The sequence below is a fragment of the Hemibagrus wyckioides genome, linkage group LG06 (assembly GCF_019097595.1).
Source record: "Hemibagrus wyckioides isolate EC202008001 linkage group LG06, SWU_Hwy_1.0, whole genome shotgun sequence".
Taxonomy (NCBI): domain Eukaryota; kingdom Metazoa; phylum Chordata; class Actinopteri; order Siluriformes; family Bagridae; genus Hemibagrus; species Hemibagrus wyckioides.
Genome location: NC_080715.1, coordinates 8,362,073 through 8,376,587, shown reverse-complemented (window position 1 = coordinate 8,376,587; position 14,515 = coordinate 8,362,073). Strand labels below are relative to the sequence as shown.

General features: G+C 45.3%; 1 protein-coding gene across 4 annotated transcripts in view; it reads right to left on the bottom strand.

Moving 5' to 3' along the window:
- Positions 1-14,515, bottom strand: part of nckap1 (NCK-associated protein 1) — a 62,227-nt gene that overhangs the window by 40,955 nt on the left and 6,757 nt on the right. For 2 of the 4 annotated variants that reach the window (XM_058391967.1, XM_058391968.1), the window contains exons 2-3: positions 5,363-5,380; positions 1,438-1,548 (exon numbers count right to left, since the gene is read on the bottom strand). In XM_058391967.1, coding sequence (XP_058247950.1) covers positions 1,438-1,548; positions 5,363-5,380 — 129 coding nt within the window. The remainder of the gene's footprint in view (positions 1-1,437; positions 1,549-5,362; positions 5,381-14,515) is intronic. The other 2 variants (XM_058391969.1, XM_058391970.1) reach the window with 1 other exon arrangement.

Sequence of the window (14,515 nt, the reverse complement as noted above, 5' to 3'; positions counted from 1 at the left end):
GTGTTACGCCCACATTCCTGCACACACACACACACACACCTGAGGCAGGTAAGTAGGCCTCGCTGATCAGCAGGAGTAGGTTCTATCCTATAACTAACGTGGCATCTAAATGGTTTAGTCAGAGAATGTTGTTCAGTCATCAGGATGGACTTGTTTAACGCGGTCACTCAGATAATTTAGAAATTCTTATGAGATCAGGTTCAGCAGAAGGCAAAGCTGAATTAACAGTGCTTTAGTGCAAGTGAGCTAAATTGGTAAAAAAAAAAAAATTGGTAAAAAAAAAATAAATAAAATGATTATAATAAAGTTAAAAAAACAATAAATGATAAAATTGAATAATAATAAATAGATATATATTCATATAGTAAAAGGCAGTGCAATTTATTCATTAATTAAATAAAATTAACTTAATTTTTTTCTATTTATAAACTTATCAAAAAAAGTTAACAAAAATCACAAAATTTTAATAATAATAATAAAAACGAATAATTATCAATAGATTTGAAGACAAATTGTCAGAATATTAATAAAATAAAGGCTACAAATTATTTTAGAAAACTGTCTTTTTAATTTATTTAATCTGAGTCAGGAAAGAGTAGAAGCTGAGGATCGAGGTTGAAAAGAAGTCTCAGTACTCGCTGAACTGATCTGCTCTCCTGCTCACCTTCCTCTGCATGCACTTGCTGCCACTACTCTGAAGTGGTAGAATCGAAGAAGAGCTCAAATGTCATATTCTTAGTGAATGAGCTTGATCGCTTTCCTACAACTCGGAGGAAAAAGTGTGAAAACGCAATTTTTGTCCAACAGATTCAAGACTCCAAGAACTGGACCTTCTCTGGACCTGGATCAGGTAAACAGGAGTGACCGGCTCCTAGGAAAGAAGCTGCATGTTTTGACTATGTGCTAAAACACAGTAATTAGATTCAATTATCACACACCATTAATACTTACTGATTAATAATTACCAATTAATAATTACCATGGCTAAGCGCTACGTAACTGAATTCTTAGCAGTGCCTGCTTTTCCTTGCTATACATATAAGCCAATTTTAAACGGAGAAAAATAGAGAATAAATGGAATGCCATTTCTGCCTAATTCAATTAACAGAAGGAATGAATTTCACGTTAATAAATATAAATATGTTGTATAAATAATGTACACAGCTATAAGCGTATGTCTTCATCGTATTGCTATATTTGTACTGAACATTCCTCAGATCATGGGAATTCAGCATGGACTGAAAAACAAAGACATTTTTAATGTAAAAGACACCAAACATCCAACAAGCAAAGCATGAGAAGCTCCACCTGCAAAACAGCTGCCAATGCGTGATGTTAGGACAATTCTCACAACACAAGGTCACAACTGTTCTGAACATCAGCGCATAAACAGGCAAGGTGAGGTTTTTCTTCCGTTTAGTTTCCCAGGGGACTTACGTTATTGTTGCGGGTTTCAACAGCTGGGAACTTTCTCACTATGAACTTGACGGCCGACTCGAGGTTTTTGTCGATCAGGTACGAGGGCTTGGCTTTGGGATCCCCGCATGCCTGGAAAGAAAGACAGAAAAGACAGAAATTTTAAAACACACTACTGCTTTACGTGGACTTCCTGTGGAAATATGTGATCGTGAGGTTCAGTGATCATATACACAAGTGGAACGGTTAGACACAAGTGAGAGGACAAGGAGGCACAAGTGCAGGGATTTGGCCACAGCTATGTGATGTGAGTGAGTGAGTGAGAGAGAGAGAGAGAGAGAGAGAGAGAGAGAGAGAGAGAGAGAGAGAGAGAGAGAGAGAGAAAGCACATGACAGGAAACTTAGATATAAGAGATAAGAGGAAAAAAAGAGACAGGAACCCAAGTGAGAGACAATGAATTGGCAGAGAGACATATAGAATGAGTTAGAAATAGAGTTCAAAGAGGGACAGGGTCCAGGTTACAGAGAGGGACGGGATCCAGGTTACAGAGAGGGACCGGGTCCAGGTTAAAGAGAGGGACCGGGTCCAGGTTACAGAGAGGGACCGGGTCCAGGTTACAGAGAGGGACCGGGTCCAGGTTACAGAGAGGGACCGGGTCCAGGTTACAGAGAGGGACCGGGTCCAGGTTACAGAGAGGGTCAGATATAGATTATAGAGTGAGTAAAGGGTCTAATTTCACAAAGAGTCAGGGAGAGACTACAGGGAAATTTGGGGGCAGGTTACAGACAGGAAAAGGGGCAGACAGATTCAGGGGTCAATTACAGACAGATTCGGGGACAAACCACAGAGAAAATCGAGGATAGATTACAGATAGGGTATGGGACAGATTACAGAAGGGAACAGATTAAGGACAGGATTAAAGGAAGCAGGGATGGGAAGAAAGTCCAAATTGGGGACGGCATACGGAATCAGTATCAGATTAAAGAGAGAAAAGTGACAGATTAAAGAAAAACAAGAAAGTGAGATTAAAAAGACAGATTAAAAATATAAAAGACAGATTAGAAATATGAGACAGTATAAAAAAAAAAGGTAGTGTCAGAAAATGAAAGAACTGATTAGAGAAAGAACAGACAGATCCGATTGGACAGATAAAGGAGAGATTAGAAAGTATAATACTGTACAGATTAGTACAATAACAGTGTGTAGAGTTAAGAGGGAATAGCAAATGCATTCAGATTAGAGAGCCAGATTATGATGTTATAAGCCAGATTAGAGATTTAAAATGTACTAGAGAGGGATAGATTGGGAAATTAAGAGACAGCTCAGAGATCTTACAGAATGTTAAAGGACAGATTAGAGAGTCTTGGAGAAAAGTGTTCGGCGTCATTACAGAGCCTGAGACACGCGAGAGAGAGAGAGAGAGAGAGAGAGAGAGAGAGTAAAGCAAAGATAGATTTCCGAGCAAGAGACAGACAGAAAGATGGAGAGACGAGTCAGAGTTAGAGATGGATTAGAAGGAGAAAGAATGGGAAAGACAAGGTGGTGTGTTTGGGAGGATGCTGCTCTGTAAGTGATGAGCATCTTACAGAGATACAGCGCTGCAACAGATCAGTGTGTGTGTGTGTGTGTGTGTGTGTGTGTCTTTTTGCATGTTATGGTCACATGATCAGCACGAATCTGCACATGCACCTGCCGGCAAGACGCATTTGCACAGAACAGCCCTCACAGAGGAAGACGCGGTACGACCCCGAGCCGAGACACACCACAGGCCGCGTTCGCATGCAGCTACTCGCCCCCAGTCCACACCGAGCTGCACACTCGAATTAACAAAGCAATGAGACTAATTACCCTCCCGCTCCATCAATCATTTCATCCTCCTGTCCTCGGTCTTAACACTGGCGATGTCTGGACCCCTTGAACACATAAGCACTTGCCACGTCATAGCCTTTAGTAAGAAGCTGCGGGCTGTTAAGACTGAAGCCGAAACCATTTAGATGCACTGGCAAATAAAGAATACGGGAAAAAAAAAAAGAGAGAAGAAATTAAGCCATGCACTGTGACGTCGTTATAGAGTTTGGATAAATGAAAACAAGACCCTTCACAAGCATGTGCTGATATTCCATGAGAGGTGCGTACGCTTTTACTATGGATAAACATGCAGATTCTTACAAACAGCTTGCAAAGTAAGCCACAGAAACATTAGCAGTAGTGCTACACCTCGATGGCATCACAAAAAATGCTTGCTTATGTTACTGAGCCTATTCTTATCAGCTGCTTGCTGCGAGTTCCTTATGATATCCAGGAAACCGCAGAGAACATTCAAGAAACAGCCACTATTTATAACTATATTGCAGCATAGGAACATTAATGATGACATACCATAATGACACGACAGGTGATGTGTCTGTTCAACTGCACCATACTGACAACACGTCACCATAATGACATATTAAAAACCGCCGTCCTGATGACGTAGCAGCTTCATAACATGTCTTACTGACATCCTACGTACGTTATATGCCTTATTAATGACATAAGGTCACTTTAATGGCACGTTTTCATGACAGCATCCTCATAACACGTCTTAATGACATGACATCATTAAAACAGACGGCCTGATGACATAGCAGCTTCATAACATGTCTTACTGACATTAACGACATTCTACTTAGGTTATACGTCATATTAATGACATAAGGTCACTGTAATGACACGTTTTAATGACAACATCCTCATTATGTCTTGACATAACATCATTAAAACAGATTCCCTGATGACATAGCAGCTCCATAACATGTCTTACTGACATCCTACATATGTTATATGCCTTATTAATGATATAAGGTCACTGTAATGACACGTTCTAATGACACAGCATCCTCATAACACGTCTTAATGACATCACATCATTAAAACGGACGTCCTGATTGCATAGCAGCTTCATGACATCTTACTGACATCCTACTTACATTATATGCCTTATTAATGACATAAGGTCACTGTAATGACACGTTTTAATGACACAGCATCCTCGTAACACGTCCTAATGACACATGGGCATCCTAATGACATAACGTCTTAATGACCTAGATCTTCATAACATGTCTTAATGGTATAACAGCATCATGATGACATATCTTACTGACACACGTCATCTTAATGACATAAAGGTCATTGCAATGACACGTCTTAATGACATACCCAACATGTCTTTATGACATAATGACAAACCATGTTTTTCTAGCGCTACATGGTGTCATAATGACACTGTACGTCATCTTAACGACATACCATCTACAGATGACCTAACATGTCACCTTAATCACGTAACCCGTCCCAAATCTCCTCATATTCACTCCCTAGCCAGACTCATATTATAACATGAACATCACTGCCACTTCATCCTCCTTTTTCTAATCTTCTGCTCCCTGATTGGTGGAGAGGTACAGAAACTGAAATCGACTCGGTGTTTATCAGCACATGCCTGGAAAAGACAGCGTACAACATTTTCGATGCTGTGGGAAAAAAACTGGCAACATAAAAGTAACACATGAATGAAAGATGAGTAAAATGAGGATTATGCGACAAACAATACCAAAAAAAAAAAGAGAGAAAAAAGCCGTCTATGTGTAGTGCAGTTTGGGAACAAGAGAGCCGTGTGTGTGTGTGTGTGTGTGTATATATATATATATATATGAGTGTGTGTGTGTTGCATACGGAACGAGGGAGAGAGTGAAGAGATAAGAAGGGAAGAGAGAGAGAGAGAGAGAGAGAGAGATCATGAGACATGAGGCTGGAAAGCAAGGGGTAGGGAGACGGAACGGAGATAGAGAGAGAGAGAGAGAGAGAGAGAGAGAGAGAGAGAGAGAGAGCGAGGGAGGTAGGGAGCGAGGGAACGAGATTGTAGAGGGGGGGAGGGGAGGAAGGTGGAAAAGCTGTGCAAACCTTCCAAACTTGTCCTTGCTGGGGGGGGAAGCAGTGTAACAGAAAACAGAGAGAATTACACAATAAAACACAGAAACGTTTCCAAATTCTCTACCATGCACATCTATGGATCCGATTTTCGGGGAGAGGAAAAAATAATAATAATAATAATAATAATAATAATAATAATAATAATAATATTATGTCATAAATAAACAAACAAACAAGGGTCTGTCTGGATTAACGAATTTGATCTTGTTACAGAAAGGATGACATGCGAGGAAAGAAATCGATAACATGAGGCCAAAGCCAACGTATCTTAATAACAGAAGAAAAAAAAAAATAATTAAAGGAATGTTTCCAGAAAAATAAATAAAAATAAACAAATGTCACAAAAACACAATGTGAGGGGAAATAAATTAAAAATGCAATTTCTTCTGCGATTCGGCGACGCCTCCCACGCACGGGAGAGACGTGACCTGCTTCAGAAGTCTGAGGGGGAAATTTATTACAAAATGCACACAGGTTTCCTTTTCATTCTTCGCCACTGAAACAGTAAGATGCTTTAAAGAGGAATCGGATCAGGAATAAAGCTCGATATCGTCTGCGCGTCAATAGCCATCGTCTCGGGATCGAACTGATCGGATGCGTAACGGACGCTGGCGTGCGACAGAGAGCCGGAGATGGAGTTGACGTGATGTAGGACGCACCCATCTGCGTGAAATGATTCCTCTCCTCTGAGGATTCACCCGTTTTCTGAGATAAGAGTCGACTTCCTGAGTCTCTCTGCTTCCTGCTGCACACATTAAAGCCACTTCAGTGCCTGGGGTAGAGTCGAGCGTTGGACTTTATCGTGCGTTTTATTCAATTTTACGCCATCGGCCTACTTCTCTATCTACGGCTTTATCCACTCATCCATCCATTTATACATCCTCACCTTTATATCCAACAGAGTGAAAATGTACACGATGTGCATCTTACACCATACATTAAAACAAATACAAACTCTCTCTCTCTCTCTGTCTGTCTGTATCCCCATCTGTCTCCGTCTTCCTCCCTGATGCCTTCAATATATTTATAAATCCAGTCTAATCCATAATGACGTAACAGTCAGAGAAATGTACCCGCATATTACTTCACCTTAAGTTCTCTTAGTTCATCCACACTGTAATGTATTGTAGGTGTATAAGTGTCTCACACTGGCAGTTTAGTCTGAAACAGATCACGGTTCACGTGATAACCTGGTGATGTGAAAGCTGTAACATGGCCCGGGAAGTGCAGCACGATGCTGAACCCAAAAACGACCTGTAGGAGGTGGTGCGAGTTGGGTTGCGCCTCGATTCCTATGAACGCGACTCGTATTTGGGTTCGCGTCTGTCATGATGTGGGACATAGAAGAGGTGAGAAGGCTTACTGCATATAATAGAACCAAAATAATAATAACTTGTGTTCTCGATGTGTGTGACGACGTGCAAATTCGATAGAATAGATAAACAATCGGAGCAATGCTGTGGGTCGAATTCGGACCACAGCAAGTGAAAGACGTGATCTGATCACTCAAATCCCATTCAGAGGCGGTCTGACAGCAACAAAGGACCAACTAATCGACTGTCTTATTGCCCGAGCTGGAAAATATGTACTTACTGCAAAATGGTGCTGCTCGGTACAGCTAAAACATTCAGCAAAGATGAAAGCAGCTGCACTTTGTCATCTTGCCCCTCATTCTTTTTAAGCTTCGCAATCGATTAAAGAGCAACCATCCAGTACACGTACGTGAGATCGGACCTTTCTACCTGGAGACTACTGTCTGACAGACGTGTGACAGCCTTCCTCCTGTGAAACCATGAGTGAAATCTGCTCAGTGGAGAATGCTGGGTGTGAGCAGATACGTGACGTATAACTGGTGATGGATGTTAACGCCATGTTCAGTCTGTTTCTGTGTGCTGCAGGCTTTTACTGAGACTGACAAATATCAACAGAATAAAACTACACTGGATATTGCAGGACATAGTGGAACTGCTCATTATTTGAGCATTGGATTACAGATTGGAGTTGTTTTAATTGAACTGTCATTTACGGCCTTTGGCAGACACTTTATCCTTATCTCATTTAATACAACTGAGCAAAAGAGGGTTAAGGGCCTTGCTCAAGGGCCCAGCAGTAGCCTCATGGTGGACCTCACAACCTTCTGATCTGTAGTCCAACACCTTAACCACTAAGCTACCACATCCCCTTGTGTTCACACAACTGCCTACATATTACCCACAGGCCCTTAAACCAAAACCTTGCCCCTGATCTGCTCAGTTGTATAAAATAAGACTCTCTGGATAGCTTTAAATATATACCGATCAGGCATAACAATATGACCAATATGCCTAATATTGTGTTCGTCCCCCTTTTGCTGCCAAAACAGCCCTGACCGGTCATGTATTCTGACACCTCTCTATCAGAACCAGCATTAACGTCTTCACCAATCTGAGCAACAGTAGCTCGTCTGTTGGATCGGATCACACGGGCCAGCCTTCGCTCCCCACATGCATCAATAAGTCTTGACCGCCCATGACCCTGTCTATGGTTCACCACTGTTCCTTTCTTGGACCACTTTTGATAGATACTGACCACTGCAGACCAGGAACACCCCACAAGAGCTGCAGTTTTGGAGATGCTCTGATCCAGTCGTCTAGCCATCACAATTTGGCCCTTCGTCAAACTCGCTCAAATCCTTACGCTTGTCCATTTTTCCAGCTTCTAAAATCAACTTTGAGGACAAAATGTTCACTTGCTGTCTAATATATCCCACCCACTAACAGGAGCCATGATGAGATCATCAGTCTTATTCACTTCACCAGTCATAATGTTATGCCTGATCGGTGTATATTTAAAGTAATTTATACAGGCATAATGTAACTTGCATATACACTCTCATTGGCCACTTTAATAGAAAAACCTGCTTGTTCCTGCAATTGTCTAACTGGCCAATCGTGTTGCTGCAGCAGCGGCACAGTGCCAAAAATCATATGCGCCCGCTGGAAAAAAAAAAAAAATCTGAAATTTGATTGGCTGACTCACGAAGTGGCTCCTCTGAAAGGACAATACTCCAGGATATTTGCGTATATAATTAATTTAAGGAGTGACTAATGTGGTCAAGTACTGGAGATATAGCAACAGTTAAGCCAGAGGAGCAAACCTCTGTGTCCAAGCTCTCTCCTTCAACACTCGCACATCGTTTCATTTCAAATACAATATTTTTTTAAATATTGGTGCAACAAAATCTAAAACAGGACCCAAAAAGCGCAGGCCAACATGTTATTTTACTGCTGTGGTGTAATGTAAAGGTTGTGTTATTGATATCCTATAGTCACGTTACACTGACCAGCTCTAATTCAGCGCCGGTACTCCATTATCTGACAGCTATTTGATTTGTGGCTCCTCATTTAAAACGAGCGTCAGTGTGAAGATCTACACAAAACGTGTTACACACACACACACACACACACACACACACACACACACACACACACACACACACACACACTGTGCCTCATAAAAATCAAACTCTGATACAGGCATGGCATGACATATTTGGGAATTCCTTTTCAGCCTCCCTCTCTCTCTCTCTCCAACCCTCCCTCTCTCCCCCCTCTCTTTCTCCCTAACCCCTCCCTCTCTACCCCCCTCTCACCTCTCCCTCTCTCTACCCCCCAACCCTCTCTCTCTCCACCCCCCCTTTTCTCCCTCTCTCTCTCCACCCCCCCTTTTCTCCCTCTCTCTCTCCACCCCCCCTTTTCTCCCTCTCTCTCTCCACCCCCCCTTTTCTCCCTCTCTCTCTCCACCCCCTTTCTCCCTCCCTCTCTCTCCCCTCTCCCCACCCCCCTTTTCTCCTCTCTCTCTCCCTCTCCCCACCCCCTTTTTCTCCCTCCCTCTCCCCACCCCCCTTTTCTCCCTCCCTCTCCCCACCCCCTTTTCTCCCCTCCCTCTCCCCACCCCCCTTTTCTCCTCCCTCTCCCCACCCCCTTTTCTCCCTCCCTCTCCCCACCCCCCTTTTCTCCCTCCCTCTCCCCACCCCCTCCCTCCCTCTCCCCACCCCCTTTCTCCCTCCCTCTCCCCACCCCCTTTTCTCCCTCTCTCCCCCACTCCCCCTTTTCTCCCTCCCTCCCTCCCTCCCTCTGTCCCTAACCCTCCCTCCCTCCCTCTGTCCCTAACCCTCCCTCCCTCTGTCCCTAACCCTCCCTCCTCCCTCTCTCCCTAACCCCTCCCTCCCTCTCTCCCTAACCTCCTCCTCTCTCCCTAACCCTCCTCCTCCCTCTCTCACTAACCCTCTCTCCCTAACCCTCCCTAACCCTCTCTCCCTAACCCTCCCTAACCCTCTCTCCCTAACCCTCCCTCCCTCTCTCACTAACCCTCTCTCCCTAACCCTCCCTAACCCTCTCTCCCTAACCCTCCCTAACCCTCTCTCCCTAACCCCCCCTCCCTCTCTCACTAACCCTCTCTCCCTAACCCTCCCTCCCTCCTCTCTCCCTAACCAACCCTCCCTCCTCTCTCCCTAACCCTCCCTCCCTCCCTCTCTCCCTAACCCTCCTCCCTCCCTCTCTCCCTAACCCTCCCTCCCTCTCTCCCTCCCTCTCTCCCTAACCCTCCCTCCCTCTCTCCCTAACCCTCCCTCCCTCTCTCTCTCCCTAACCCTCCCTCCCTCTCTCCCTCCCTAACCCTCCCTAACCCTCTCTCCCTAACCCTCTCTCCCTAACCCTCCCTAACCCTCTCTCCCTAACCCTCCCTAACCCTCTCTCCCTAACCCTCCCTCTCTCCCCAACCCTCCCTCCCTAACCCTCCCTCTCTCCCTAACCCTCCCTCCCTCTCTCTCTCCCTAACCCTCCCTCCCTCTCTCCCTCCCTAACCCTCCCTAACCCTCTCTCCCTAACCCTCCCTAACCCTCTCTCCCTAACCCTCCCTAACCCTCTCTCCCTAACCCTCCCTCTCTCCCTAACCCTCCCTCCCTAACCCTCCCTCTCTCCCTAACCCTCCCCAACCCTCTCTCCCTAACCCTCCCCAACCCTCTCTCCCTAACCCTCCCTAACCCTCTCTCCCTAACCCTCCCTCCCTCCCTAACCCTCCTCCCTAACCCTCCCTCCCTAACCCTCCCTAACCCTCTCTCCTAACCCTCCCTAACCCTCTCTCCCTAACCCTCCCTCCCTCCCTCTCTCCCTAACCAACCCTCCCTCCCTCTCTCCCTAACCCTCCCTCCCTCCCTCTCTCCCTAACCCTCCCTCCCTCTCTCCCTCCCTCTCTCCCTAACCCTCCCTCCCTCCCTCTCCCCCTAACCATCCCTCCCTCCCTCTCCCCCTAACCCTCCCTCCCTCCTCTCTCTCCCTAACCCTCCCTCCTCCTCCCTCTCTCCCTAACCCTCCCTCCCTCTCTCCTCCCTCCCTCCCTCACCCTCCCTCCCTCCCTCTCTCCCTAACCCTCCCTCCCTCCTCTCTCTCCCTCCCTAACCCTCCCTCCCTCTCTCCCTAACCCTCCCTCCCTCTGTCCCTAACCCTCCCTCCCTCTCTCCCTAACCCTCCCTAACCCTCTCTCCCTAACCCTCCCTAACCCTCTCTCCCTAACCCTCCCTAACCCTCTCTCCCTAACCCTCCCTAACCCTCTCTCCCTAACCCTCCCTAACCCTCTCTCCCTAACCCTCCCTCCCTAACCCTCCCTAACCCTCTCTCCCTAACCCTCCCTAACCCTCTCTCCCTAACCCTCTCTCCCTAACCCTCCCTCTCTCCCTAACCCTCCCTCCCTAACCCTCCCTCTCTCCCTAACCCTCCCTCCCTAACCCTCCCTCTCTCCCTAACCCTCCCTCCCTAACCCTCCCTCTCTCCCTAACCCTCCCTCCCTCCCTCCCTAACCCTCCCTCTCTCCCTAACCCTCCTCTCTCCCTAACCCTCCCTCCCTCCCTAACCCTCCCTCTCTCCCTAACCCTCCCTCCCTCCCTAACCCTCCCTAACCCTCTCTCCCTAACCCTCCCTCCCTCTCTCCCTTACCCTCCCTCTCTCCCTAACCCTCCCTCCCTAACCCTCCCTCTCTCCCTAACCCTCCCTCCCTCCCTCCCTCCCTCCCTCCCTAACCCTCCCTCTCTCCCTAACCCTCCCTCTCTCCCTAACCCTCCCTAACCCTCTCTCCCTAACCCTCCCTAACCCTCTCTCCCTAACCCTCCCTCCCTCTCTCCCTAACCCTCCCTCCCTCTCTCCCTAACCCTCCCTAACCCTCTCTCCCTAACCCTCCCTCTCTCCCTAACCCTCCCTCTCTCCCTAACCCTCCCTCTCTCCCTAACCCTCCCTCTCTCACACTCTCTCTAACCCTCCCTCTTCCCCCTCTCAGCCTCACCCTCCCTACCCCCCCTTTCTCTCTCTCTCCCCTCAGATCATATCCTTCACAATTCCAACTCTGCCACGTCACAAAAAAATTGCAGAGATCTTTTTTTTTTCTTGAAGCACTGATGTCACGGCCTGCCAGTTGCTAAGCAACAGGATTGCTGAAATCATGCAGCAGAGTGTTGGCTCCGATGAATGAACAGATGAGAAGTATGAAAATAAATAAATAAATAAATAAATAAATAAATACCTACATACATATACAAGTATAAGCAATTTAAAACAAATCTTTTTAAAAGGCATCGCTGCTTTATTTACTCAAATGTGTTAGGTTTTATTAACCGTCACGGGCCATGAGAGCACGCAGATAATACAGAGGATTTCTTTTCATATTAAAATAAAATAAATTGAGTACTGAGAGAATGTAAGTCTATGTTATTATTATTATTTTTTTTATTGCTATTATTATTAGAATAATTATTATTATTTTTGCTATTATTATTGCTATTATTATTATTATTATCATTATTATTATTACTATTATTATAATATCTATATTTAATGTTTACTGATACTGTGGACGTTTTTAAGAAGCCCTTCAGGACGAGGTGGTCTATCTAGTCAACACGTGTGACTCCCTGAATAAACTCTTATTCAGAGCACAGCTTATAAACTCTTATTTTATAAAATCCAAAGTTTCCTCCAGGAAGGAGAATGTCAGAGAGCCCCAGGCGCTTGGCTCACAGGGACAGACTCGGACATTTCCTTTCCTTAACGATTCAAATCTTACATTCATTTCAATCCAAATAAATTGTCTGTGTTGTGTAGGCGCTCTCTAAATAACCTGAAATCAAAAATTAAAAGTTACACAATTCCCAATGTGTTAGTGAACACACAGTAAATCAATGTGTGTTTGTGAATGCACCGGATTAAAAAAATAAATAAAGTTGCTGATGGAAACACAGAACAGTGAGAGAACTGAAAAGATGAATAGGGATGAGTGAGAGAGTGTGTGTGAGGGAAAAGAGTGTGTGTGTGTGCGTGTGTGTGTGTAAGGGGGGCTAACATGACCCTAAAGTGAATGGGGAAAGTCTAACACAGAAGACTGTGCTCGATGTCCCACAATCCTCTTTATGTAAAGAACTGGACTGAATCCAGGGCAGAACCTTTCAAAGCAGCACAGAGATGAGTGTTCACACACACACACACACACACACACACACACACACACACACAAAACACACTCTCACTCACGCATACACTCACTCACGGCTCTCGCACTCACACAGATACACACACACACAAAACACACTCTCTCTCACGCATACACAGACATACACACTCACGGCTCTCGCACTCACACACAGATACACACACACACACACACACACTTGCGTGCACATACACAGATACACACACAAACTTGCTCACACACACTCACACAAACAGATACACACTCTCTTGCTCACATACACACACACACTGATTCACACATACAGATACACACTCTTGCTCACATACACACTCATTCACGCACACACACACTCGCTTGCTCACACGCAGATACACACTCTTGCTCACAAACACACATACACTCTTGTTCATGCACACGCTCTTGCTCACATACACACACTCGTTTGCATATACACGGATACACACACAGATACACACTCTTGCTCACATACACACTCTTGCTCACGCACACACAGATACACACTCTCTTGCTCACGCACACAGATACACACTCTCTTGCTCACATACACACACACACACACACTGATTCACACATACAGATGCACACTCTTGCTCACAAACACACATACACTCTTGTTCATGCACACGCTCTTGCTCACATACACACTCGTTTGCATATACACGGATACACACACAGATACACACTCTTGCTCACACACACACTCTTGCTCACACACACACTCTTGCTCACACACACACTCTTGCTCACACACACACAGATACACACTCTCTTGCTCACGCACACAGATACACACTCTCTTGCTCACGCACACAGATACACACTCTCTTGCTCACGCACACAGATACACACTCTCTTGCTCACATACACGCAGATACACACACACACTCGCACATACACAGATAGCCACACTCTTGCTCACATACACACACACTCGTGCACGCACGCGCACACACACACACACACACACACACACTCTAGCTCCCTCACCATGCTTCATGATGTGATTTAGATTTCCTAACTAAACCTTCTCGGTCATTAACACACTCAAACAATTAATGTCTACTTCATTTTTCTTTCTTGCGGTATACATTTAATTCATGCACGCACACACACACACACACACACACACACCATCTGCCTGTTGCTTTAGTGTCCATAGTTCTGAACGTATGCAGTAACACAAGAATAAAAAGCTACTGGATCAGCAGGCACGTACATTAGCACAAATAAATTTTTTATTTATTAATAACGCATTTATTTTGCAAACAAACCAAACCACTAAGAGTAGCACACTGTCTTAAAGGAAAAGGAGCTCAGGATTTATAATATAAGATAATAGAATTCCTCTCTTACTAATAATGCTTCCTTCTGACCAGTTCTGTCCACTGTTAGTAATGCAGGACTGTAAATGGCCATTTGTCAGGTGATTATGCATCATTACTGGATGTCAGTGGTCAAGGCGCAAGGTCACTGATCAGAAGCTATCAACGTTGGGCCCTTGAGCAAGGCCCTTCACCCCACCTGCTCCAGGGGTGCCGTACCATGGCTTGACCCTGCGCTCTGACCCCAGCTTGATAATAACCTGGGATATGCAAAAACCCAGGG